The 24,668-nt window shown below is 36.4% G+C and overlaps 1 protein-coding gene across 1 annotated transcript; it reads right to left on the minus strand.

The window, feature by feature from the left end:
* On the minus strand, window positions 1–24,444 carry nckap1l (NCK associated protein 1 like). The gene is made up of 31 exons (XM_044123069.1): window positions 24,267–24,444; window positions 22,942–23,052; window positions 22,731–22,823; window positions 21,811–21,867; window positions 21,417–21,559; window positions 20,241–20,331; window positions 19,982–20,119; window positions 18,647–18,695; window positions 18,060–18,216; window positions 17,100–17,156; window positions 16,912–17,008; window positions 16,670–16,779; window positions 16,243–16,375; window positions 16,020–16,101; window positions 15,568–15,626; window positions 15,322–15,467; window positions 15,104–15,236; window positions 14,701–14,820; window positions 14,224–14,363; window positions 12,622–12,753; window positions 11,589–11,807; window positions 10,193–10,323; window positions 6,755–6,852; window positions 5,393–5,486; window positions 4,939–5,021; window positions 3,695–3,775; window positions 2,742–2,835; window positions 2,528–2,644; window positions 1,824–1,933; window positions 586–675; window positions 1–496 (listed from the first exon to the last, which is right to left on the minus strand). The coding sequence occupies exons 1-31, from the start codon at window positions 24,354–24,356 to the stop codon at window positions 380–382; spliced, it is 3,372 nt and encodes a 1,123-aa protein (XP_043979004.1). The 5' UTR covers window positions 24,357–24,444; the 3' UTR covers window positions 1–379.
* Between the last annotated feature and the right edge of the window lie 224 nt (window positions 24,445–24,668).

The raw sequence follows: 24,668 nt of genomic DNA on the forward strand, positions 1-24,668 counted from the left end.
TCACTGTTTCACTTTATTCATGATAAAAACACTGGATGATTTGGGAGATCAAATATTAAAAATGATTTTGTGCAGAACATACCTGTCTTACTGCTTTAAATAATTTAAGATGATATTAGAGACAAGAAAGCTGTATACCTATTCAATCCAAATGAAAGTTACATTGCATATGTCTGTCTTAAACTAAAATTAAAATGGATTCATGTTTTACTTTAAGTAAATAAAATGCATTTTCTCAGCAATCAAAATATCAAAAGTCAAAGTTATGATTAGCCAACATAGAGACATGGGTGAATCCAAAGCAGAAAGAAAATGCAAGCAAAACCCACATGTATGAAAATACTATTTTAGCAAACCAAAGGATCTGGACAAAAGGTCTTCAGGCCATAGGCATGAAGACAGTCTTGTGCACCTCCCTGTAGGCATTTCGGAGAAGAACATACGGGAAGCAGCTTTCCAGCATGTCTTGGCTCAGAAACGGAGAGTCTTCCACAATCTAAATCAATCAGAAATTAAAAGATTGTTTTCATTCAAGCAATGTTATGATTTCTAGAGCAGCATGCAGATTATTTTAAGCCAGTTTACCATGTGCAGGATCAAGTAGATGGACTCTCGGTTTTTGACTTCCACTCGTTCCACGTTTTGTCCCAGCTGAAGCAGAGTGGAGGAGGCTAGCTGTAAGAAGACAGAGCGGTAAAAAAGAGCAACATCAAAGAACTGGAACAATTTTTTGGTGCTGATCATGACGTGCAATGAGTCAAAAGGTTGTCAATGTCTTGAGAAACCCTTTTTTTTAAACCTCAAATATTTTAGGGTAGTTTATAAAAACATTCATTTATTTTTGTCTCATTGAAGTGGTTGAAGCTTTATTCAAATTTAGTGTTTAAGCAGTGTGACACAATGAAAGCAATCTCTGAGTCTGAGTGCTCTCAAGTCTTTAATGGTTGCCTTGTAATTGAAGACACTTGATTTATTTGGTGACTTTCCTTTTTAATAATTATTCATCTGGATATAGTTCAGAGGACTAAGCTGCAAACAGTATTTCTGATGAACTAAAATGACCAGTGTAAGTAAGTACCACTATAGGAAATACCTCAGTGGGTAACTGAAATGTACAAAGTAAACCAGTAACATAGTGTAAAAGTAACCTATAGCTACAATAGGTACTTAGAGTTTGACACACTCCAAACAAACAAATCAAACCCTTTGAGCAACTTGTTTACCCCTTCAGTTGTGGTGGCACCTTACCAAGAACAACTGAAGGAAATGACACAAAGACCTCTGAAAAAGACATGAGCTCTCCTTCCTTATTCATGAAATGTAAGCAAAAATGGAGTGGTGTCACATTGTAGCAGTTACAGAATTTATCTTTCATCTTTGACAAAAGAAGCCATTTTGTCTGCCAACACTAGATATGTGCATTTATTTTAGTTATTTTTATCCAGAATGTTCTGCGCTAAAATCAGCTTCCTGCTTTGGGAGTTATCTCTGTTTCACTTGGCATTCACATATACATTCAAACTACACCAGAGTTTACGTCAACGGAGCTGAGACCCAGGGTTTAAGGCAGACCAGAGTTTAATGTTTTGGTCCACATCAGAGTTTGATTGGGCGTTCACACTTTCTCCAACAAAACAGACTTTCCAGGGAAACAAAACTAGAGATTGATCAAAGCAGACAAACCAGGGCTGGTGTGAATGCACCCTAGGTAACCCAATATGCAACTTGTAAATACCACAGACGTACCCACGTACCTACATTTTCTTGTAAGTACCCGTGGGTATCAAAAAAATGTTTTGCTCCAAGGAATGTTCTTTGCTTACCAGGAGAAACTCTTTGAGTTGCTGCTCAATGTTCTTGTTCTGGACGGTGAACATGGCAGCAGCCAGTTGATTGATTGCTGCAGCTAAACAGTGGATGTTGTTGTTGTGACCTAAGGGGAAAAAAAGGAAAAAAAAATCGTCACCAGAAATGACTGGAAAACCTAAGTCATGGGTAGATGATACTTTTGTGGCTGGAGTGATTGGAGAAATTTTTTTAATGACCTGTAACTTAAGAGGAAGCTTGCTGAGCATATTTCCACAGACTCACAGGGTTAATTTATTTCAGTTATGTCAATGGAAAATAAGGACAAAGAAAATAATCAGAGACTAAAGCCACTGTATGATAGAAATCTTGGTAATTTGCTGCTCTTAATGTTTCAGTCTAGGCTCAAAGCCAAGCAGTTAGGGTCATCAGGGCTGAATGCCAGGAGTAACTGCATCAATGCACGTCAGCCACAGTTATCTGTAAACGAAAGCCTCTCAACAAAATGTGTTTCTTATTAACGTACGGGCTTTTCTCCGGACCGTGTCAGACTGGAAATTATGATGCTAGTCTTTCAGGGTGGAGTACCCCTTATATACACTATCAGCAGCTGGTGAATAATTGCTCAAGGAACAACTGATTAGTGTTTACTTGTCTGTCTGGTGAGAAATTACTGTCAAACAAAGTCTACAGCAGCTGAAATGAGCAAGTGGTTATGCACCTCCGTGTTCTTGACTATACAAGGAGTTGGGGTCCAGAGCGAGGGTAGGCAGCGACACAGCAACGTAGACCAGTAACAAACGAGACAGCTTGAACTCTTCTTCAACTGATGTGTTATCTGCAAGTTTTTGACACAATAAAAGTGTTAAGTCCTTGGTTAAGGTAATTATTTGTAGCACGGCATGCTGTGTAAAAAAGGAGAACAAACATTTTACCTGTTTGCATATTGCTAATAGCTGCAACAAGGGAAGGGTCAATATCACATTTCAGTCCTGCTGCAGAAGCCAGCTCAAAAACACTCAGAGTCACCTGCAGGAGCATAGACACACAAAGTTCAAACCTTTAAATGTAAATAAAAAATTTCACAGGAAGTCCATTTAACCACTCACAGTCATCAGTTTCCCTTGTCAAGTTCACTAAGGTTCAAATGTAAAATACTAATGGTTTGAGTGTCGCTGTACCATTCCATCACTCTGAAAACAGTCAAAGTCAAAGGAATTTACACATTTTCTTTCTTGTGACAGAAAAGTGAGCACACCTTTTCACATACTTTGGTCTATGGACTGGCAATAAATGAGTGGTAGGTGTCTTTGTCTTGACAAGACTTTTGATCTTGGCCTATTTCTGGTTGCATGCAAAGTCAGCCTGTCTAGGCAGAATGTTTCCACAGATGTGGTTCAGAGTGCAGCGCTGTAGCCACGATCAGTCTCTCTCTCACGGAGGCATGAGAGAGCTGCTGACGTCTTTGGAGTTATCCTGGCCCAGGCTGTGGCACGGTTGTCATGCCTCACTCAGAAGGCAGACGTAAGTAGGGGGCAGGAGAGTTCATGAGTCACAGTCACGAAGATTGCTCCAGAGGGAGATCAGGAATTCAATTTGGTGGGTACTGAAGAACTGATACATCTCGTTCCTCTCAGGCTTCCAAACTCAAATTCGCTGTTAAATATCATCCATTGTTTAGGTGCACTTTGCGTCATATCGACACTACGTTCTGCAAAAAGATATCTCACTTTGATTGTGGCTCTGAAGAATAAACTTAAAAACAAGCTTTTAAAATACGTTTAATTAGCTTAGATTAAACATTTAAGAATTTGCACTCCTTGTCACATCTCTTTACTTATAAATGTCATTTAAAAAATCCAGCCAACTTGAATACAGGAGTTATTACCTTGATGTCTGTTTCAGGGGAGATGAAGTCCCTTAGACATTCAATGGGTGCCATCAGGTATGGACAATGTTTCCTCAGGATCTAGATTACAACATCACAATATGGTTACGGTGTATATAGGGGACATAATTGTGCAATTATAGAAAACAACTGCATAAATGTAGTGCATGCAATATCTATGCAGCTCATAGATATTGGAGGAAAAAAAATACAATGTGGCAAGAAAGTACTAGGACTATAGGGACTATATAAAGTGTTCTTCAGTTTTCTCTCTTTGTCACATTTTGAACTGTGTTTGACTACATTTTGAATAACCACAGTTAATTTTAATAAGACCCAGGTGTAGAGTGACCTGGAAAATCAAGAAATCATTTCAATAAAATCTGGTTGACAACATGAAGTAGGCAAATAGATGTTGACACACAACAAATTATGCCTTGATTAAATTCAAGGCAGATAAGAAGCAGTCAAAGGAATCTATTAGTTTGGAGACAGTTACAAAGCAATTGATATAAAGTGAGAGTTATTGTACATAGGAGAGTTGCTCCTGTGAACCTACACATGAGCAACTGTTTCACCAAAATTACTACAAGAGCACACTGACAACCCTCCAGCAGGTCATATAAGAACTTTTCCTTTTACTTGTTCAAAATTCTACAATAGAAGAGAGATCGGTCAACATTCCCCTCCATGAAAAAGTTCCAAGGTAAAAACCACTACAGACAGAAAAAAAACCCCACAAAGGCCCATCTCACATTTCACAACACCCCGCCAAGACCCTGGTTGACACCTTTATGGATGGAAGAATATCAGAATATCAGCCCATTCATTTATGATCTAAGGCTCATGCAGCAGTCCAGTTCTTAGAAACTCAAAATAAAAAACCCAACAAAAAACAATGAAGTTTTGGAGTGGCCTTGTCAAAATCTCAACTTAAATCTACGGTAATTAAGATTTAAGTGTGGGAGGACCTTAAACAAACTGTTCATCCTCAAAAAAAACCCACTCTCACTGTATTAAAACCATTTTGCAAATAAAAGTAGGGTAAATTACTGCAAAAAAAACAAAAAACAAAAACAAACTACCAAATGCTTGACTCTAAAAGCAGTTAAAGTAACTGCAGTCAGTTACTCTAAAAGCAACTGACTGTATCTAAATGTGAAAATAAATATTAAATAATTTTAGTCGTATTTTAGGTACAATTCAGTTCTATTCAATTCAGTTTTATGATAGAAAAACTTTACATCTTTCAGGCAGTTCATTGCCAGGGATCTGAATGAGAGGATCACTCCGATGATGGTCATCCTTTTCAGGACATTTTCTCCTCCTGGAAGAGCACAGAAAAGTCATCAGTATGTCTGAAAGGTGCTTGTAGCCACATTTAGCCACTCTTGCTTTGAGGTGCAGCAGTATGGCTTAATGACTTGTGTCATTAAGCAGTATCAATTGATATGCAAGTGTTAGACATTTGATATGATCCGTTGCTTATCATTTAACCCCAAAAACTGTGACATATGAGTAAGAGCATAAACAAAATTTTCAAAAGAGTTTATCAAATTCAAGTAAGTTATTTTTAAGTTCTTGTGAACATCCTTCTCATCTTTTGCTTCTTTTCTCTTGCTTTTCAGCTGCTCTGTTGGTGTCTCTCAGCTCAATTTTCACAGGTCTGTCTCTTATCCCCTCATCACCACTTCTCACCTGTCAGCTTCTTTTTTAGAATGATCATTTCCTCAGGCTTGTCAAAGTTGTTTTTCATCTGTACTAGGATGTCCATGTTCTCAATCACCATTTTCTGACAGAGAAGAATAAAATGAAATAAGAGATAAAACCACCAGCTTCAAGTTTGAGGTATGAAAAGTTGTAAAAGTCATAGCTTTGACTGATCTCTTTAACAGTATCCCCCGCAATATCTTGCTTCAATCCCAGGGGAAGATGGTGAGCTCTGCACAGAACAGCAGTATTAACTGCTTTCTTATATGTAGGAATCAACTATTTAGCGAAAACCTTGTAGGTTCATAAAGGTTTGGCATATCGAATTGAGATAAAAATCATTATCAGTAAAGTTTTCCACTGAGTGAAGTTCAATTAATTCCCCCTCAGACTGTCAGGAGGGAACTATTTACTTTCTCTGAGCTCATATCCTCAACCACATATTTGTCCATATAAGTAACATTTTAGTGGACTTAGAAAAAAACAGGTTCAACAAAATCTGAGCGCAGCACTAAATGTTAAGCTGATTAACTCTGAAATGGAGCATGATGAGAGTTTTCCGTTTCAGAGCAGCTGATCAAAGTAAGTTTGATCAACTGATTTAAGTGTGTGCACATAGAAGAAAAGAAAAAAGCCAAAATTATTGGAGCTCAAATACTGTAAGTAACCATAGCACTCGGTACTAAACGAGCAGAGTTAATCCTTTATTTTATGATGGTCTTTTCAAATAACTGGATAATGTATGGCGCTACAGAGCACAATTTCAGAATTTACCTATCTTTTTAAAAAGATGATGATAGTTATTCAGTCTTTGTTGTGATTCGAAGGCTTAAAAAATGATTGAATGTCATATATTGGATGCAGATTCTTCACAAAGACCACTAACAGGAATACACACCTGAGAAAGACAAGTCTGCACCCGAGAGATACTGTTCTGATAATGGAAAAGAGTTCAGCTTTATCACTTACACTCTGGGATGCGCATCCCATAAATTTACCCCCTGTATCTCAGAGGACTTCTGTCACTTTTTATGACAATGTTTGGTGTTATAATCTTAATAAATGCTTGTTTTGATTCCTGCTTTACAATGTCAGTGAATATCTTCACTTTAATCTTTTAAATCTATGCCTTTCATCAACATTCATGTTTTTTCTTGTATATATTTGAACTAAATCTGAATTTATTTTAGGTGTTTTTCTGGAACATTCAATTCCCTGATGACCAATATTATTTTTTCTATTTATTGACAATGGCCGACGAACAGAATCAGCCATTGTCGATCATTTGAATAATTAGTGTTTTTCTGAATATTTTTAGCTTAACTATCTTTATTTCACGTCACACTGTACCTTCAGCTCGCTGACTTGAGAAGTAATGTGCCACATCAGGTTCTCCCCTAGAAACTTCATGCCGTATGGACCAATAAGTTCTGCCAGGGCCTGTAACTCTGTAGAAAACATTTGATTAAGTTAACGATTACACTGTTCAGAGATGGTGGAACAAAGGTTGACTTCCCACACTACAGCTCCAGAAAAGAGACACTGTTTCCTAATGTGCTGTTTTCACATGAATTCAATAAGGAACGCGACTCCCAGTCTCACCTTCCACACAGTAAATTTGATCAGGGAGTTCAGCTTAATCAATGAACCGAGAAAACTGTAGCTCATACACTTTTTACCAAGCCAAACATGTGAATGAATATAGATTGGTACATGTGTGGTTTAGATTCGATATGCCACCGACTCCCTAGTCTCACCTATTGTGACTAATCTCTACATAAAGGAAGAGAAAAGCAGAGCACTGAACTCATATGATGGAACATCATCTAGTCATGGGTTTAGATATATGGATGACACCTGTGTTAAAATTGTAGCCAAAGGAGTGGAAACCTTTCCTGAAGGGTATTACGCTTCCTTCAACAGCTAGGACGGGTCTATGGGCTATACAAAGCATGTTGATTATATTTTTTGCACAAAATCCCTCTTAGATAATGAATGTTTAGTCTGGTCACTTCTACCAGATTTGAGTTCCTTTCAGAATGAGCTGTTTTAGGGCCACTTGACACTTTAAATGCAAATGCCCTGCAGCTAGCCACGCCCACTAACTCAACGTTTACACCTGCATGTAAAAATGGCTGCAAACAGATGCATGATTATACAACTGTGTAGTCAAACAGGTCCCCACAAAGAGGAACAGAAATGACAAAGAAAGTACACAGTCAAGAAAGCAAATGCATATGTTAGAGCATTCAAAAGTTCAAGAAAACAGTCAACAGTCAACTAAGAAGAAAGAAGAGGAGGCAAAAGAACATTAGCATACAGTATGTGGCGGGAATGTCTGAGAAATTAAGAAGAATCTTTTCTAAGCACAATATTTTGGTACATTTTAAATCTTGGTAATACTTTCAGACAGAGAGTACTTCATCCTTAGGGACAAAACACCCAAGCACAATGTCAGTGGAGTGATATATGCAGTCCAGTTTGGAGAATAATGTTGAGCCCTCTGCATTGGAGAAACAAAACATAGCTATACAAGGTGATAGTGCAACACTTGAACTCATCAAGTTAGGGTTCAGCAGTTTATCTACATCTCAAGGACAGAGGGCAATCACTTAAACACAAAAATTTGCACATTTGGACAGGGAAGACAGATTGATGTGAGAGAGGAGTGGAAGAAGCAATGTGTGTAGAACCTGAAAGGCGAATCTTAAACAAACATGATGATCTAAGGTTCAAAATTTTTTACATCTACAGTGCAGCCTTGACTCGTCTCCCCAGGCTGTTTCACAGAAACTCACACCTTGAAACGTGACCAAAACAGTGCATATGCTGGCAGTGTTGGAAACTCGTTAGAATCATCAGAGTTAGCAACATTTAGAGGGAAATGAAGGAAATAGAGGGTAGGGCCACAGTCTCATGTGACCTCATTAGTGACGGTAGTGACTTCTATTGCCTAATCAGTGTGACTGTTCTGAAATCTAGTTTTATAACTGAACCGTAGAAGAAGGACGAGAGGTGAAACATCTTCAATGTATCAAGACAAGAGCAGTTGCCTTCATACGTGTCTCTCAGGATTGCTATGTAACTGAGAATCTACACCAATGTAATACAGTAGGTAAAGGGCTGGACAGGGAGGAAGAGTAAAAATAGAGAGCAGGAATGACAATGTGTGGAGGCAGAGGCGTCCTTGTGATGCATGTGCAATGTTCAAACTTGCCAGTGTAAACATTAAAATGTGTGTGCAGTAGAGTGAATACAGCCTTCATGGGAAGCTCAACCACTGCTTTGAGGTAATGTGGAGGTGGAATGAGAAGTTGTGTGGAGGAGAGAGACAAGTGATGCTATTGTAGTTATGTGGAAGGGCCAGAGGAGGATGGTAAATAATAGGCAATGACGTTTATGTAAACCAAGCAAAGTCAGGATAAGCTGACAAGCGGTAAGAAAGAAACCACTGCACACCAACACAAATGTAAACTCCACATCCTATTGAGCAACAGAGCTCATTTTACATGCACACTATTAACAGGCATCTGAAGTTTTGCAAACTGTGACTCATTTCTGGAACCTGTGGGCTTATGATAACTGAACAGAATGTTTCTTTCCTAATTAAATAACTACTAAAAAGACAAAAACAACAAAGAAAATATTCTTGTGCTTATTTTGTTTTCCAATAGGATAATTGAAAGAAAAAAATAAAGTGTACGAAGGCAATGCACCCTCTAATAATAACACAATGTCTTAAAGAGATCTATTATTACATTTTTATAAATTTTTTTTGCATGAAATCATTTTCATAATAGAAATAAAATTTCAGCCATTAGGTTCTGCCTATTTTGAGCTCCTTTAAGAATGAGCTATTTTAGGGCCCCTGGCACGTCTATGTAAATGAACTGTTGGAGCCCTGACTCAACCTTGCACTTATTATTATTATTATTATTATTATTATTATTATTATTATTATTATTATTATTATTATTATTATTATTATTATTATTATTATTATTATTATTATTATTATTATGTAGCCAAGTTGCTGTGTATTGCAGACTTTTGCCGAGGTCCCTCTTGAAAATGAGATCTAGTACAGCCGGGCAGTGATAAAACCAGCTGACCAAGTCTGTTGTGGTTCCTAGGTAAAGGACAGTGCCAACCATTTGTGATGTTACAATTGAGAGGTTTTTGAAATGGCTTGCTCTCCAGACACCAAAAAACCATTTGGACTGTATCTAGAACCAGTAGAGACCCAAATAGAAGTAAAAAAAAAAAAGAGCAAAAAGTGTATTTTGTGTAATGTATCCCACTTACGGATATAAGTGAAAAGGTTGCCTTTTAAATTATGAGTTAAATAAATAAAAATACACTTGAATAGGTTAATATTTTTCAACTGATAATGTTTACACATTGAAAAGATACAGTTTTAGTGTTAGCCTGGGAAAATGGTTCCACTTTGCTCGTGAGAGAATTATTGGGCTGGAGATCAGAAGAAAGGGATCCCCCAGGGTAGTAGTACTGCAGGCAAGACTCTTCACTGTGATGATGTTCACTAACCTTGCAGAACATTTTTGTCTTTTATCTTTAGGTTTATGTCTGATCTTCTAATGGGTTGAATGTCAGGGCTTTTTTTTGTAAAACCTAAACTGGAAATATGTGGTAGAAAGTTTCCTTGAGCAATAAAAACTGACAAGAACAACTATTGAAATGTGTTGCCAGAAAATATTCTATTTTGGTCTTTACTGACAGTAGATTAATATTTCATATTTGCACGTCATTAAAGCTCATGGGGCTGACCTGATACGTCTGAGAACTCCTCTGCTCTGAAGCTTAGTTCGTTGTCGGCACTCTGGCTGACGAAGCACTGCATCGTAGGACAGTGGACGATCAAGGAACTGCTCGCTTGACGTAAAAGAGCCTCCAGATACCTGAGGTGTGAAAAACAAAATATAAGAAAGCAGAAAAATGCCTTTGATCTTTACAAGACTTGAATCCACATGCATAAAGTACACATACAGAGCCTTGCAAATTTTTCATTTCCCTTGAAAAATGTTTCGTTCTGTGATGCCACAGCCTCAAACTTGCATTTGTTTTAATGGGGTTTATATTTGATAGACAAACACAAAGTAGTACAAAACTCATAAAGAAAAGTTACAGGATTTGTTTACAATCAAATTCTCAGAAATGTGGTTTGCATTTATATTCAACTCCCCTGAGTCAATGCTTTGTATAGCTGTTGTGAAAGGTTTTAGAACCAGTTTTTGATGTAGTTACAGCTGGGAGTCTTTGGGGTATTTCTTTAAGGATCCACACAGTGAGACTGAAATAGTCCTATTTTTCTTTCCAGAAAAGATTAAACTTTGTCAGTCTTGGCACCAATGCTCAGTTGTAAACAGATGTGACCTTTTATTGGATCAATCTAATACTTGTCTATGCTTTGATCTAAACTTTAAACCATTCTGGCTGAAAGTTTAGGGTCTTTTCCCATTTTCACAGCCTCCAACACTGTGCAGCGGTGATGTATACAGTATAGTACACCAGTTGGGCATTATGAAACTCACTGAAAATTGCCTGCATTGTAAACAATCACTTCAAGAAGAGGAATCTAGAGCAGAATGAGGTAGCTATTAATGTTAATACAATATTTAGTAGCGTGGCCAACATGGACTGAAAGACCTTGTTCATTTCCTCCACTGCCATTGCTAATACTAAAGGCAGACAACAACTGTAAAGTCAACTTCATCTTTCATAACTTCTCTTGTTCGATGATTGGCCAAGCTGAAATTCTGCCAGAGGGTTTCATGTCACTGGGACAAAACCCAGACGGAGCACTGAAAAGAAATGAGAGGAGAGCAGAATTGCGTAGGAAGGCAAAAGGCAGGCCATGATTTATATTGTGATTATATAAATCAAATTAGAACTTTTACTTTATTAATCAGGTGTCTTCTTAAAACTATTTGATGCAATGGATTTTATTTAGATGTATATGAGTAAAGGGGGCTCAATTAATGTGCATGCCACACTTTTAAGTTGTCTTTTTACAAAAAATGTTGTAAAGTATATATTCTTTCCCTTTCATTTATGCGCTACTTTATGTTGAACAGTCAAATAAAACCCCTTGAAATATTATTAATGGATGTAAAATAACACTACCAAGGATTATGAACAGTTTTGCAAGAAGCTGTAGACCCACCATGTTGTGAAGTAGTGTGTAACCGTGGGTCCTCCGTGGGAGTCCAGCGGCTGTGTCTGCTGCAGCAACACACTCTTCACCAGCCGGGTGACGTCCAGGTTGATGTAGCCTGCGAGGTTGTGCATGCTGGCTGTGTAGGATCTTATCCCTGCCAGCAGGTCAGAGGGACGTGTTATTTCCTGGGTGGTCTGGTTGTAATTGGTCATCTTGATGATGATTCTGGAGAAACATGTTTAAACAGTGTCACTTGTCAGCATGCTGACAGTTCTCAGATGGGATCTTAGGAGTGGTTAAACGAGCCATGGTGGCTTGGCAGAGAAAGTCAATGAGTCTGGAGCTTCAGGGCTTCACTTTAGGAAAATTAGTTTACTTCTTCGTTAAGGCCTGGCTTTCTCTCACTTTCTCTCACTTATTTTATTTATAGCTTGAGCCACAGAGGCCATTCACTGGAAGAATGCTGCTAGGGAATCAACTTTGATGCGACATGGAAGATAGTCATCAACTATGACATAGAGACAAAACAGAACATTTTCAGAGAATCATTAAGTCACCCTGGGACCAAAAGCTTAAACAAACTGTTAGAACCTAAACAGGAAGAGCCAAGAAATAACATCAGGAATCCCTGCTTAGATTTTTAGGTGTGTTCAACACAGCTTAACATGAAGGAATTATAAAATAAACCAGACTTCATCACCAAATTGAGGAAAAACATTATCCCATATTGACAGATTATTTGGAGATGAATGAAAGAAAAGGAAAGAAACAGTACAAATAAAAAAAAGTTGATAGCTTTAAAAGAATGATGTGAAACATGATTAATAGTTTAAGGGCATCCTGTCACATTCTGCTATGAACCACAAAATATTTAAGTTTTTTGTGTATATACGTACAGCATTTATTTATATTGAAGATCACTTGTTTGTGTTGTCCACACAAATAAGTGAGCTTAGTGGACAACACATCACTTCTTAGCAAAATGGTTCCATTTTTAAGATTAATTAGGTCACTTTACTCTCCTAGGTTTTAGTCTTACTCTGTCAGACGCATCTCCAGCTGGGAAAGGAGGAACTCTGCTGGAACGACAACATGTTCAAAGACCAAAATGTCTGTGCTGAGACTGTAGGAGGAGCACAGCTCTGTCAGCATCATGTGCAACTTGTCCATGCTAGAAGATAGAGAGACACAGGGAGGACATTTCAATTCTCGAGGAGGTTAGGAGAAGTACTTTAACAATGACTTTTGCTTTGATGTTCTGTCACACACAAATAAGGTAATAAACAGAGAACTGCGAGCATGTTTTCAAACTGAGCAGAGGGGAAAGGAAAAAAAAAACACATTTAAATTTCTCACTTAGGTTGTGGTTAAATATAAACAGAAAGGGGATCAAACTATAAAAACAGTAAAATAAAACACACTGCCAGTAAATTTGTACAGTACATTTATATATAATGGGCAGAGGGGTTTTCTTTCTAACTTTAATAAACCGGTAACCTCTTGTAAATCAACATGAAGTTTTGTAAATTTAAAATCATGTTATGTCTTAAGGGCCTCTGTAGTAATAACAGAAACAAACTGGCACCATAAGTACTAACAAATCTTTTGAAAATGTCAAAACACATCTTAAATCTAACATATTCAACAAAAGAAGGTGGTAGAGTTTATTACAATGCTTGATTATTCATGACTGAGCCATTTTACATCTCATGCTCATAAGCATCATCAAAAGTATTTTGGTGGCAAATTAGCAGTTTGCAACTTGAACACCTTTTTTAAGTAAAAGTTGTAAATTAGTTTCCCCCTACACAACTTTTCCGTTGCTTATTAGCATGTCTAATGAGCATAATGTAGCCGAGTTCTGGGTTTGATTTTTCACTGTGAAATAATATGACTAAACATTGAGGTTGGCAAAAGTTACTATCAAATTTGTAGCTTTTGATTTAGCAGATTAGTAAAAAAATTATAATCAGTACTTTTAAGGGTTTGAAACCCAATTCAATCATCTATTTCTAAAATCTAAAATGATCATAACTGTAACATTTTGAACTTTTTTCAACATTGTTTTGCCACAGAAGAAAATACAACATGCGTCTGAAAGAAAAAAAACTATTTTCCACACATAACATTTAATAATTTTCTATTCTCTTCTGTTTCAGAGATTTATAAAGAATGATTTGGGAGAAAAAGTTAACATTTAAACACATTTTGAATTGTATCCATTAGCAACACATATTTAAATCCCTGAAAAACATAGTTTTACTTTTTTAAATAATAAGGGTGAATACCACAATGTGCTTTGACTAGTACGTTAGTTAGGTCACTGGATTTATGTGTTTGTATTATGTAAAGGGAATCTCATCTCAAAATCTGTTTTATAAAAGCAGGTGATTGTTTTGTCTCTTCTGTTTGTTAGAGGAAAGTTGAAGCCATCTTTTTATAGAGAGTGAAACTGCGTCAAGCTAATTTTGTATTGCAAAAGTATTTTAGCTCTGACTGGGTTGATTATGCTGTACATTTCTGAAAATCAGGCCTCCACCACCTCAAATTTCTGCTGGGTTATTATGTTTTTTTAAGGAGCCACACAGTGGAAAAATGGCAGGAACGTTATTATTAGAAGGAAAACGTAGTAAAAGCTCACTTGGTGGTCACCGTCCGGTCTTTTCTCAGGCTCTCAGCACCTGGTTTCTCTTTTTGAACCTCTCCTTTCTTTGGCAAAGGTTTCTTCTGCTTTCTGTAGCGAGCAGCACTGATGGACTCTGCACAGTGCTTAGGCAGCAACTTATTTATGATGTAAATAGGGCCAAAGAAGGAAAAAAGGGGGAGAAGAAAGAAAAGGAAAGGTAGATGAATTAAACCTGATGTACAAAAGAACATTCAGCTTCTTTTTTTTTCACACTGCTGGGGAAAAAAAATGGAAAATGTGCTATCTTAACATCGCAGGGAATTAGAAAATGAACACAGCTTTTGGAAATTCCCAGGTTTGCTCTCTGCCTCCAGCTAAACACACACATGCCAAGTTGTGGTTAGTTCGATTATGTGTGGATGTAGACTTTGGCAGAAACACACTCTTCTGAATAATGAGTTTTCTGAAAGTTGAAATAGACTCAGACTCCACCTGGTCATTGAGATTGCGCTGCTCAGCACATATCTCCAACACAACACCGCTCGTCTGCTTTGCTATCTGCTCCAAGAAGGTCACACACAGGCGCAGACTTCTCTTCTCCAGTATCTCTGTCTACACAAAAAACACAGACAAACAAGGGCAGAGTTTGGTTTTGCAAAAACAGAAGGCTATAAATACTTTTCTCACAGTTTAATGATCCATCGCAGATATGTTCTTTAAGAAAAAGTTTTTTAAAAAGTTGACTGAGAATGCAAAATTCACAACAAATATCTTTATTTTAGTTTTAATCATTTTTACCAGAGTCACTGAAATTACATGCTCGACAACAGTTGGGACAATGAATTACTCTTCATATGAAGGTACATAAATTTCAAACAGATGACATAATACTGACCTCTTCTGGGCAGAGTGGGTGTCCACAATGACTGAAGTGAGAACAGACGGAAGGGAAGGACATGAGGTACCGCTTCACGGTCATCTCCTCACTGCTCTGGGTGAACATCTTCTCAAAGACACGAGGATAGAAGCTGGGGAAAAATAATGAATATCTCCTTTGAACATGCAGAAAATGAAAGAAAACTCAAAGCAGAAGAACATAGCGCAGAGACTGACCACAATATGGAGAGCTCTGAGGTTTCATAGAGCATTTCTTCCACATTGTCCACCATCCTGGTGTGAAACTGGATCATGTTCATCACTTTAGCCAAGTCAGGATAGTCTTTCAGTGGAAGAGGTGCCTTAGTTACACTCGTATAAGCCTGAAATCAAATTAAAAGCCATGCTTATTAAAAGGAATTTACCCTTTACTCTCAGTATTATTTTTTAAATACATGTGAAAAAGCACATAAAAAAGGAAACCTGTAGTCTCAGCCAGTCCATTCGCAGTCCTCTGAAATCAAACTCCTCTTTGTTGTCCACTGCACAGAAAAATACATTCAAATATATGTGTCTTACAACACACTTTTATAAAATAGCCCTTGAATGTTTATGCAATCACTTATTTTATGTCATTTATTTAAAATTAATTGTTATTGTTTTTGTAGAAATAATTTTTCCCTGTTTCATTGACGTTTTTTTTTTATAATTATTATTGATCCTGCTTGATTTGTAAAAGCAAAAAAGAGTACGACTTCAAATTTTCAGGTTTTTGGAAATAATTATATTAACATATATGGTGTTGACATACAGCCTGTTGCATTTTAAAATAAATTGCCTTATTTAAAAAATGTTGGCATAAAACAAAAACAAAAAAACAAAAAAAACTTGCTTCTCTTGTTTTCACATCTTAGATCATGTTTTGTGGGAATTACCTTGTTTAACAGAAAGAGCAGAAAGGGTTGAGACAAACGAGCTCATCAGAACCGACTCCTCCTCTGGACAAACATATATGTTCTAAAACAGCAAAAAAAAGAGTCATCATTAATGTTGCTGATGTAAATCAACTAGATCCCTCATTCAGAATCCTTATCTTTTCCCCAGTTTTGGCCTGAAGATTTATAAAACATGCCTGGACCTGCTGTTACCGTTCTGTACCTGTATGGTATCATTGAGAAGCAAGGCATCAAACTGTGCAAGATATTGAACATGGTAGCGCTGGACTACATGGTTGTACTTTTTCATCAGTCCTCTTAACTTCTCCATAAAAAACAGCAGCTCAGCCATCTGACTGAAAAGAAAAAACAGAAAAAAAGCATATTGAGCTCAGACCTATTTTGGTAGCTTCTTCTTCATCACTTGAGACAATGATAATTATATGCTGCTCTCGGTGAGGGTTCTTGAAAATCAAATAATTAAAAGAGGTTAACAGATAGGTTAGATATGCCTCATTTACTCCATCCAGAGATGGCTCCTTTTATGAGACAAAGCTTCAGTGTACCAATGCCAGATATCTGCACGCTTGTATGACTGCAACAACAGCAGGTAATTGCAGCAGTCTAGGATTAACTTCCTGGGCACCTACTTGTCATTGTAGTCATCTAGCGTCTTCATCTTTGGCATGTTCTCCGAGTGTCTGACGAGCCACATGACCTCATCACGGGAAAATGACAAAGCCATCACGACAAATAGGGCCTTTGGGATTTGATTCGTCCAAAGAGCAGAAAAAAATGAGAATATTAGGAAAGGTCAACATTTTTTTGTGGAAGGAAGCTGGATCAGGAAAAGTAAACACTTTAGTCCTCCAGCTTCTCATGCATTTCCCACCTTTGGTCCAAGAAGTCCAGGTTCATCTTCCAGAACTTTGAACAATTCCTTCAGTGCTACTCTGAGATAATGCCTCCGCTCCCTGTGCATTGCTCCACTGTAAAGCAAGCATACAGTAAAGCAAATCATTAAGCCTAAATACATGGCACTGAATAGCTTCAAAAACAAACAGGGGAATATTCTTTTACCAGTTGGCCAGAACGTGCTCACGACATTCCTTGATGTCTGCAATGCGCTTGCTGTATCTGATTAAGACAGAGGGAAGCAGTTACAAGCAGTTTATGGTTTATAGAAGGAAACTGATGGTGATCAGAAGATGTCAGTCTTAGATTAAATCCTGGCTTAATTTAGCTCTAGCAATACTCTTTACTTCAATATAATAAGATGTTCAAAGCAGAAATAAGACACTAAATGGGCTGTGATCTGTAAAACATGTTCACTGTCATATTTTTCCTTTGTAGAGAACTTTTCATCATTGCTTATCAACTTTTTTCTTCATTTGCAAAATGTAATCCTCTGATGCTCCAAAACTGTCAGTGTGGGAGGAATGATTACAAAAAATATGGCCTCTGTGCTTCCCAAACATTTTAAGAAGTGTTCGTCATATCATGTTTCCATTAATTTCTGATCTGAAATAAAACCATTCCTACAAATAAATGAGAAATTCTAAAATACTAATCTAAAGCAATTCAGTCAAAGCAAAGATAACTGCTGTAAAGTTTTCAAATGATGGGATCTCTTTGGATGACACACCAAAATGACAGTATTTGCAAAGGTTTTATGAAAATGTTTGCCATGTGTAAAGGTCTGGAGAGATGAATGGTTGTTGTGAATGAAATCAAATCTCTGTGGATAATGCATGGTGTTAACATATTTTCTGCTTCTTTTAGACTTTTATTTTCCAGAGATGTCTGACACAAACTAAAGTAAACAACTGAATAAATATTGTGACTTTGTAAAGCTAATTTATTGTTCTCCGACTCTAGATTTAATTAGATTAAAAAAAAACCTGCATAAAGTCACATGTCCTCTTGGTGGCGCCAGTGATCAAAGCAAGAATTTAGCACAATTGAAATTGAAAATTCTGAACATATTCTATCTATGGGTTGATATTAAGAGAATCAAGATCATTAGTGAAGACTGTGTACCCTTTCATGCCATCAAAGAGGTCCTCAGAGACTTTGTGTATGTTGAGGACTTCTTCTCTGGTGAGGTTAAGGAAGAGGCCGCTCCGCAGAGCCATCTTCCAAAGCTCCTGGGAGGCCTGGTTTGAATTCAGACTGCTGTGGCACAACAGGAAACCAACTAAAGAAGAAACATCAGTAATGGTGATCAAACATTTTTGACAATCTAATTTTTCTACAAGTGACTACATAGTCTCAATTCTTTATCCTGTCCTAGCAAAACCTAAATTCACTACCATTTTGTCAAAATCTACTGTGATAGAAGTTAAATTACAGAAAGCTGAAACTATTTTGAATGCTTTTAATAAGAAATTTTTTTCCTGATGATGTCTAAATAGATAATAAAATATCTCAGGAAAACCTGTTTAAATGAACATGTTTTTTTGTTTTTTTTGTATCATCTGACTTTAAAACAAAATGGAGCTGAAAGTCGTGCCCAGACTTCCTAAAGTTTTTTATCTCAATTTGTAATGTGATTCTGCATCAAGTCTATGTTATGTTATTGTTTTTCAATTCAGACAAAGGCTTCATTCAGAATTAGAATGACTTACTAATGATCCAGCGCTCCATTATTTCCATAGACAGGTATTCACATGCCATCTGTGGGGATGACAGTTCATTAGACACCGACACACATTAACATTCTTTATCTGAGAGTTATGAATATAAATGAAGCTGTCATGCAATCTGTTAAAAGAATCCAGGGCACCCCACTGAAAAAAAGTCTGTTCTTCATTAAGAAATATTTAGATCTTGATGTCTAATCATATGCCTTTTGTCTTTGGGAAATAAAGTGATATAATTGCATTTTCAGAAACAATTAACCTTCTCTTATTTATTAAACAAGATATATGTTTCTTAACCAAAAAAAAGTTAGGACACCCTATCCCATAACAGCTATTGCTACCTCCTTTGACTAAATTAACTGCAGTGAAATGCTTTTCGGAGTTATCTACCGCTCTGATGTTGGTCTGTGGGAAGTTTCCCCACTCCCCTCATTCAGCTGTGAGATGTTGGAGGAGTTTCTGGTATGTCCATGTTTTAACATCCCACAACACATCAGTGACATCAAGGCCTTTGACTTGGGCTATAATTTCTATTTCCTAGTTTTCAACCTTTGAATGTCTTTGTCACTTTTCTCTATTTTTTATCTACTCCAAAATTAATATATAGTTTTTAAAACATCAACATATATTCCCTTTTTGCAAACCATTAGCTCATTAGCTATTATGGTTCCTCCTTTTAAAGCCTGTGATTTCCTTTGACATTCTTGTTTTCTTTGTTGGCTTTTGGGTCCTTCATTGGTGTTTTTGTTCTTCTCTGGCTGCATGGGCTTCCTGTAATTTCTGTAAATTTTTAATTAAATTTAAATCAACACAATGTCTCAGCCTGCTGCATTGGATGCTCATCACCAACATTCGCCATGACACACATTTCATTGGAACCGTTTGAAGTTGACTTCTATGTAAGAGAGCTGATTTTCTCCGGCATAATTTTATTCCTCTTTGCAGAGCACTTTGAGTCTGTTCTCTAGTTTACATTGCTTACATTTTTCACTATTGTTAAATTCTATTAAATAATTATGTTTTCAAATATATTTGAAAATGCCATTTAAGCACAATTGTAATTCCTAATTTTTATTATTATTATTATTACTTCTTTTTTTTTTTTTTGCAAAATCAAAATTAAGATTCTTGGTAAACCATGTATTTTTGAAATTAACATTCGTAAATATTTGTTAAAATGAATGAAATGACAAACAAAGCAAAAAAAAAATATATGTACATATGTAAGTTCTCCAGACAACCCAGTAAAACTTTGCACATATCTATTTATGGTAAAGTCATTAAACAGCAGAAGTAACAGGAACAGGAAGTTGGACTCACAGTTTCGCAGCAAGCCGGGTCCAGCATGGAAGCTGGAGTGCTGAGTAAGCTGAGGAGCTGAGCGCTTCTCCATTGCTCTGCAGGCAGGTTCCTCCGAGGGTAGACCATCCTTAGTGAAAGCAATGCTGCTGTCACAGACTAGGGATGGGACAAAAGAGGAAAGACTAATTTAAGAAAAAAAATTATAAGATTTGGTATACTATGCACTAAGAACAATTTTATGCAGCACTTAATAACACTAAATGTGACTTGAATTTACCCTTGTGTGAGGGCCAAACTCTTCAGTCAGCTTCTTCCATGGATGGTCATATTCCACAAACATCTGTCCAAGCCGTGGGTATGAGGGATCGCTGGAGGATTTTAGCGTGGCAAGCAGAAATGCAATCAATTCCCAGGAGAGAAATAGAAAAAAAATTCTCATATGAGACTCTGATGGACATTTTACAGACAGACTGTTTAACATGACATGTAAAAGAGGGTTTTATTGCGTGTGTGTGTACTTTCTCAAATGAAGTATTCACAGCTTGCTTTATATGTTGGTATCCCTTCTATAAGGAATCTGCTTTGTTGTGTAAAAACAAACATCCTCCACATTGAGTATACCAAGCAAGCTGAAATGTCACCTCCTTGTCAAACATTTATTGTAATAAGGCCATGGAGAATCTGATTTTGGGTCAGTAATATTGAGTGATGAAAATGAATGAAATTAATTATAGCTGGCTTCAAGAAATTTTCAAGTTACTTCATGCAGAAGATGTTCCCCAGGTTCTCTGAATTCATCCAACAGTGAAACGACGAGCATTTTTGATTAATTGGTTACTCATCTGCCCCATAGGTGTTAATATGTGTATCAGTCATCAATCATGTCTCATGTAAATCTGCATTATGTTTCCCTGTAATAGATGGTAAGCTTCCCAAGATATACTCCATCTCCCAAAAAGGGTACAAAAAGGGTAAAAGGAGAAATACATCCCATAATTTAAAGCCTATTATAAAAGCTTGAAACCAAATTACAGCTACTGATTTTTATTTTTTGAAATCCTGTGTGAATTAATGATCTAAAAGGCTATTGAGATATAAAAAGCTTTGTCTTTTTTATTCACAAAGCTTATACAAGAATAGTATTTAAGCTTCTGTTAAACGTTAACTAAATACTGTTTAGTTGAAACATTAAGTACATAATATTTATAGTTAAACAAGGTAAATGGTACAACTGAGTGGAAGATAAATTTTGTTAAATGCCTTAGTAAGGCCAGAGTTACAAATACAATCTACTGCTGGTTTGTTTTGGTCAATAAATACTAAGTTGAAGGTTGAAATCTAAATTATTTCAACCTTCAAGTATAAAAAATATCCCTGATAAGACAAACAACCCATGTTTTTATGTTTGAAGGATACTGATACTGTTATAAGATCCGTTCTGCAATTTTCTCACCTGCTGCCATTGGTCATCTCATGAGCACAGTTGAACATTCCCACCAAAACCTTTTTGTCATCAATGCGAGAGAGCAAGATGAAAACAGATGCATAGGTGCTTATCAGGTCCAGATAGTTTTTGGTGAAATCGAAGTTGGAAGCCTAAGTTGAAAAAAAGCAGCATGTAATCATCCCTTCAAATTTTTCCCTCACTACCTTAAAAGTTGGCTTTTGTGATGATACACACAACAATGTTAAAAGCACATGACATAAAACACAATGTAAAATGAAAGAGTGATCTACAGTGGTCACTAAAGTAAACTAAAATATGTCACAGCTGACATATTTTATAACGTCAAGAGGCAATGTTTAAAGTCTTAAGGTTTTGACAAAGCAACTCTGTAGGTACATACAATATCAAAGAAGCACTGGCAGGCATCAATGGTGTTCAGCAGTTCATAAACATGATCCTGAAAGGAAAACAAAGAATTATTATTTTTTGAACAATAGTAATGACAATAACAAAGTAAGGATTTTGAGCAATATTTCAAAATAATTGCTCTTATCCTAAACAACTGGGAGATATAGTTTATTGGCATTAGGAATAAATCTCATTATTGTTATTGTTCACTTCTCATCACATTTTCATGGCTTCAGTACAAGGCCAAGACCTCAATCAGAAGATTTCAGTAAATAATTTAAGTTTCAAATCAATGTGAGGAGATGATGATTTTCATAACGATAAGAATTTTTACCTCAACTCTATGCATGAGAGACAGACGGACAAATGGAAATAAGCTGAACTCTAATATTTTTCCAATATTCTGTTATATTCATCCTGCCGTAAAGTAACTGAACCAGTGCACCATCTACTGACCAAAAGAGGTTACTGCAACATCTAAAACAAACCCATTTAAATCTGGTTAGTTTTAGTTATTTTAGTTCTTTTCTTTGCTTCCTCCTGTGATAAAAAAAAAGCTTTACATGATTTAATAAACAACTTGTGAGAAAATGAGAATCAAGTTTTTTTTCTCTTGAACATTTGGTAACTAAAGAATGACAAATAATTGACATATAAATTACATATTGGGACATCAACTTACGGTAATAAAATTTAACATAACACAAGAGCCGCTAGCATTATCACTGGCACTTTTTATATAAAAATATCCACTGACGTCAAATGCATAAATCCAGAAAACTGACTTGTTTACTATGTCAGTTTTCTGTTCAAGAAACATTCATCAGAGTCAAAGCAATGTCAAAGTTATTATGTTTTTATTTATGGAAAAGTGTCACTGAGCAGGAGGAAGATGAAAAAAAATATAATCACCCTGAACTCTATGACATCCAGGAAGGAGTCGTAGAAGCTCGCTGTGGCTGCTAATACTTCAGATTTCTGTCGCTGGATGCAAGTCAGGTTTTGCTGTAATATTGAAAATAAGAATTACTGGTGATATGTAAAGGTACTGAACTGATATGCCCACATAACTAAGTCAATGAAGGGAAACATAATATCACATGAGGTAATTAAATTTGCTTACAATGTTTCCTCTGTAGTCAATATTAGGAAATTTCTTATTTATGTACTTGACAGCAGGTTCCATCACTTTATCTGAGAGGAAGCCTGGACGCAGCTTGGGATCTGTACATAGCTAGAGAAAGAAAACAAATGAAAACAAAGGATTAAATAATTAAAGTTGCAATTATAGGAAGTGATTAAAATATTAATGAGGAATGTTTTAGATTTAAGCAAGTTCTAGATAAAAGTTAAAACATGTCAGTACATTCTCACTGACAAGTAGAAATCTTTAGCACAATGACTAAACATACAGAGATCATTAAATAATATATTGGCACAAAAATATATTGGGTTGGAGGAGAAATGAAGCAAACAATTGGGACATCAACGTAATAAAAATGAAAAATTACACATCAGCGGCTAGCATTAGCAGCGGCACTTTCAGCTGCCCCTTCTGTTCATGTACCCATCAATCAATGTCAATGATGTATATAAAAATATCCATTGAGATCAAATGTATAAATCCAGATTGAATATCAAACATGGTGTTTCTCTAGTCATTTCACAAGCAGGCCTCACTGTTTTTAAAAGTTTCGCAAGTAGGCCTCTTCAATCAGCTATGGGGTAAAAACAACAATCTTCTACATTGCTAATAAAATTTTATTTATTTTAATTATTTGACTTCTGTCTTCTTTGTTTTTTGTTTTTTCTGTCTTTGTTTGTATCAATCAAATGTCTGGTTGTCACAGCTTGCAGCTCGGAATAACTGAAATTTCAGATGACAGACACAACTGACTTCCTGTTTGCACTTCCTTTTTGGAGAAAGAAACTCACTTGCAGTTTGCAAACTGTACTGCCCACAGTTTGAGCTTAGAAGGACAAATTAGTTTGAAACAACAGAAAGCTGACCTTAATTTGCCTTGTTGGAACCTGATCATGGTATCAGTTCAGAGTGGGTTCAAGAAGTTCTGCAGTTTTTACCATTTAAGTTTTTACTATTGAAACACATGTGTGAGAGTCTACTCAGCGACTGTGTAATAAACAAAACGTCTGTAGATGAGACAGACGTTTGTACATCCTGATTGTTTTAGAGATGAACAATATTAGCTAAAGTAACATTAATTAATCACTCTGATTAAAAGTGAAAGTAAACATTTATAAGCTACCAGTAAATAACAGCGACATGCAACCCATCTTATTACTTTGCGGTGTAACTTTTAATAAAAAACTTGATTAAATTTCTTTATTTCATTTAAAAAACAAATTCCAGGAAATGTAAGGAGTTCCTTAATTCTTGTCTTTGCTGTTCATCCCTGGCACCCTTTAAATCTTTCTTCTTCCCCTTACCTTCTTAATGTAGTTCATACGTATCAACACCCCACTGCCCCTCTCATTGAGGATGGTAAGTTTTTCAGCCAGTTTCTGCTGGTAATCCATGGTTCGGGTTGAACAAAACCTCTCCCACTGGTTAAAACCCTGGCCTGCTGGTTCTGTAAAGAAGTTGAACCCACAGAAACAAGTGCACTCGGAGCCTCACCCTGTCACTAAGTCACATGGGACTGATTGGGGGGAGGTGGAGCCAAATGTTGAGCTAAGTGTGAAATGCTCAAATGCTGTGGCTAAAAAAAGAATATGCAAAACTTATACAGACTAATTAGATAAAATTAAGAATTATTTATTATTTGTCAATATGAAAACTTGATTTTGTGTTGGAGGTTAAAGATACTTTGATCAAACTGTTGCAATGTA

The sequence above is a fragment of the Gambusia affinis genome, linkage group LG07, assembly GCF_019740435.1.
Source record: "Gambusia affinis linkage group LG07, SWU_Gaff_1.0, whole genome shotgun sequence".
Taxonomy (NCBI): domain Eukaryota; kingdom Metazoa; phylum Chordata; class Actinopteri; order Cyprinodontiformes; family Poeciliidae; genus Gambusia; species Gambusia affinis.

What these genes read in the sequence shown, in the direction of transcription:
- nckap1l (XM_044123069.1), bottom strand. Translation starts at nt 24,356, where the DNA reads ATGGATTACCAGCAGAAACTGGCTGAAAAACTTACCATCCTCAATGAG. An exon ending in ACACACTACTTCACAACATG is followed by an intron (nt 10,324 to 11,588) that starts GTGGGTCTACAG and finishes TTCACACCTCAG; the next exon opens with GTATCTGGAGGCTCTTTTAC. An exon ending in GGAGTTCTCAGACGTATCAG is followed by an intron (nt 6,853 to 10,192) that starts GTCAGCCCCATG and finishes TGTTTTCTACAG; the next exon opens with AGTTACAGGCCCTGGCAGAA.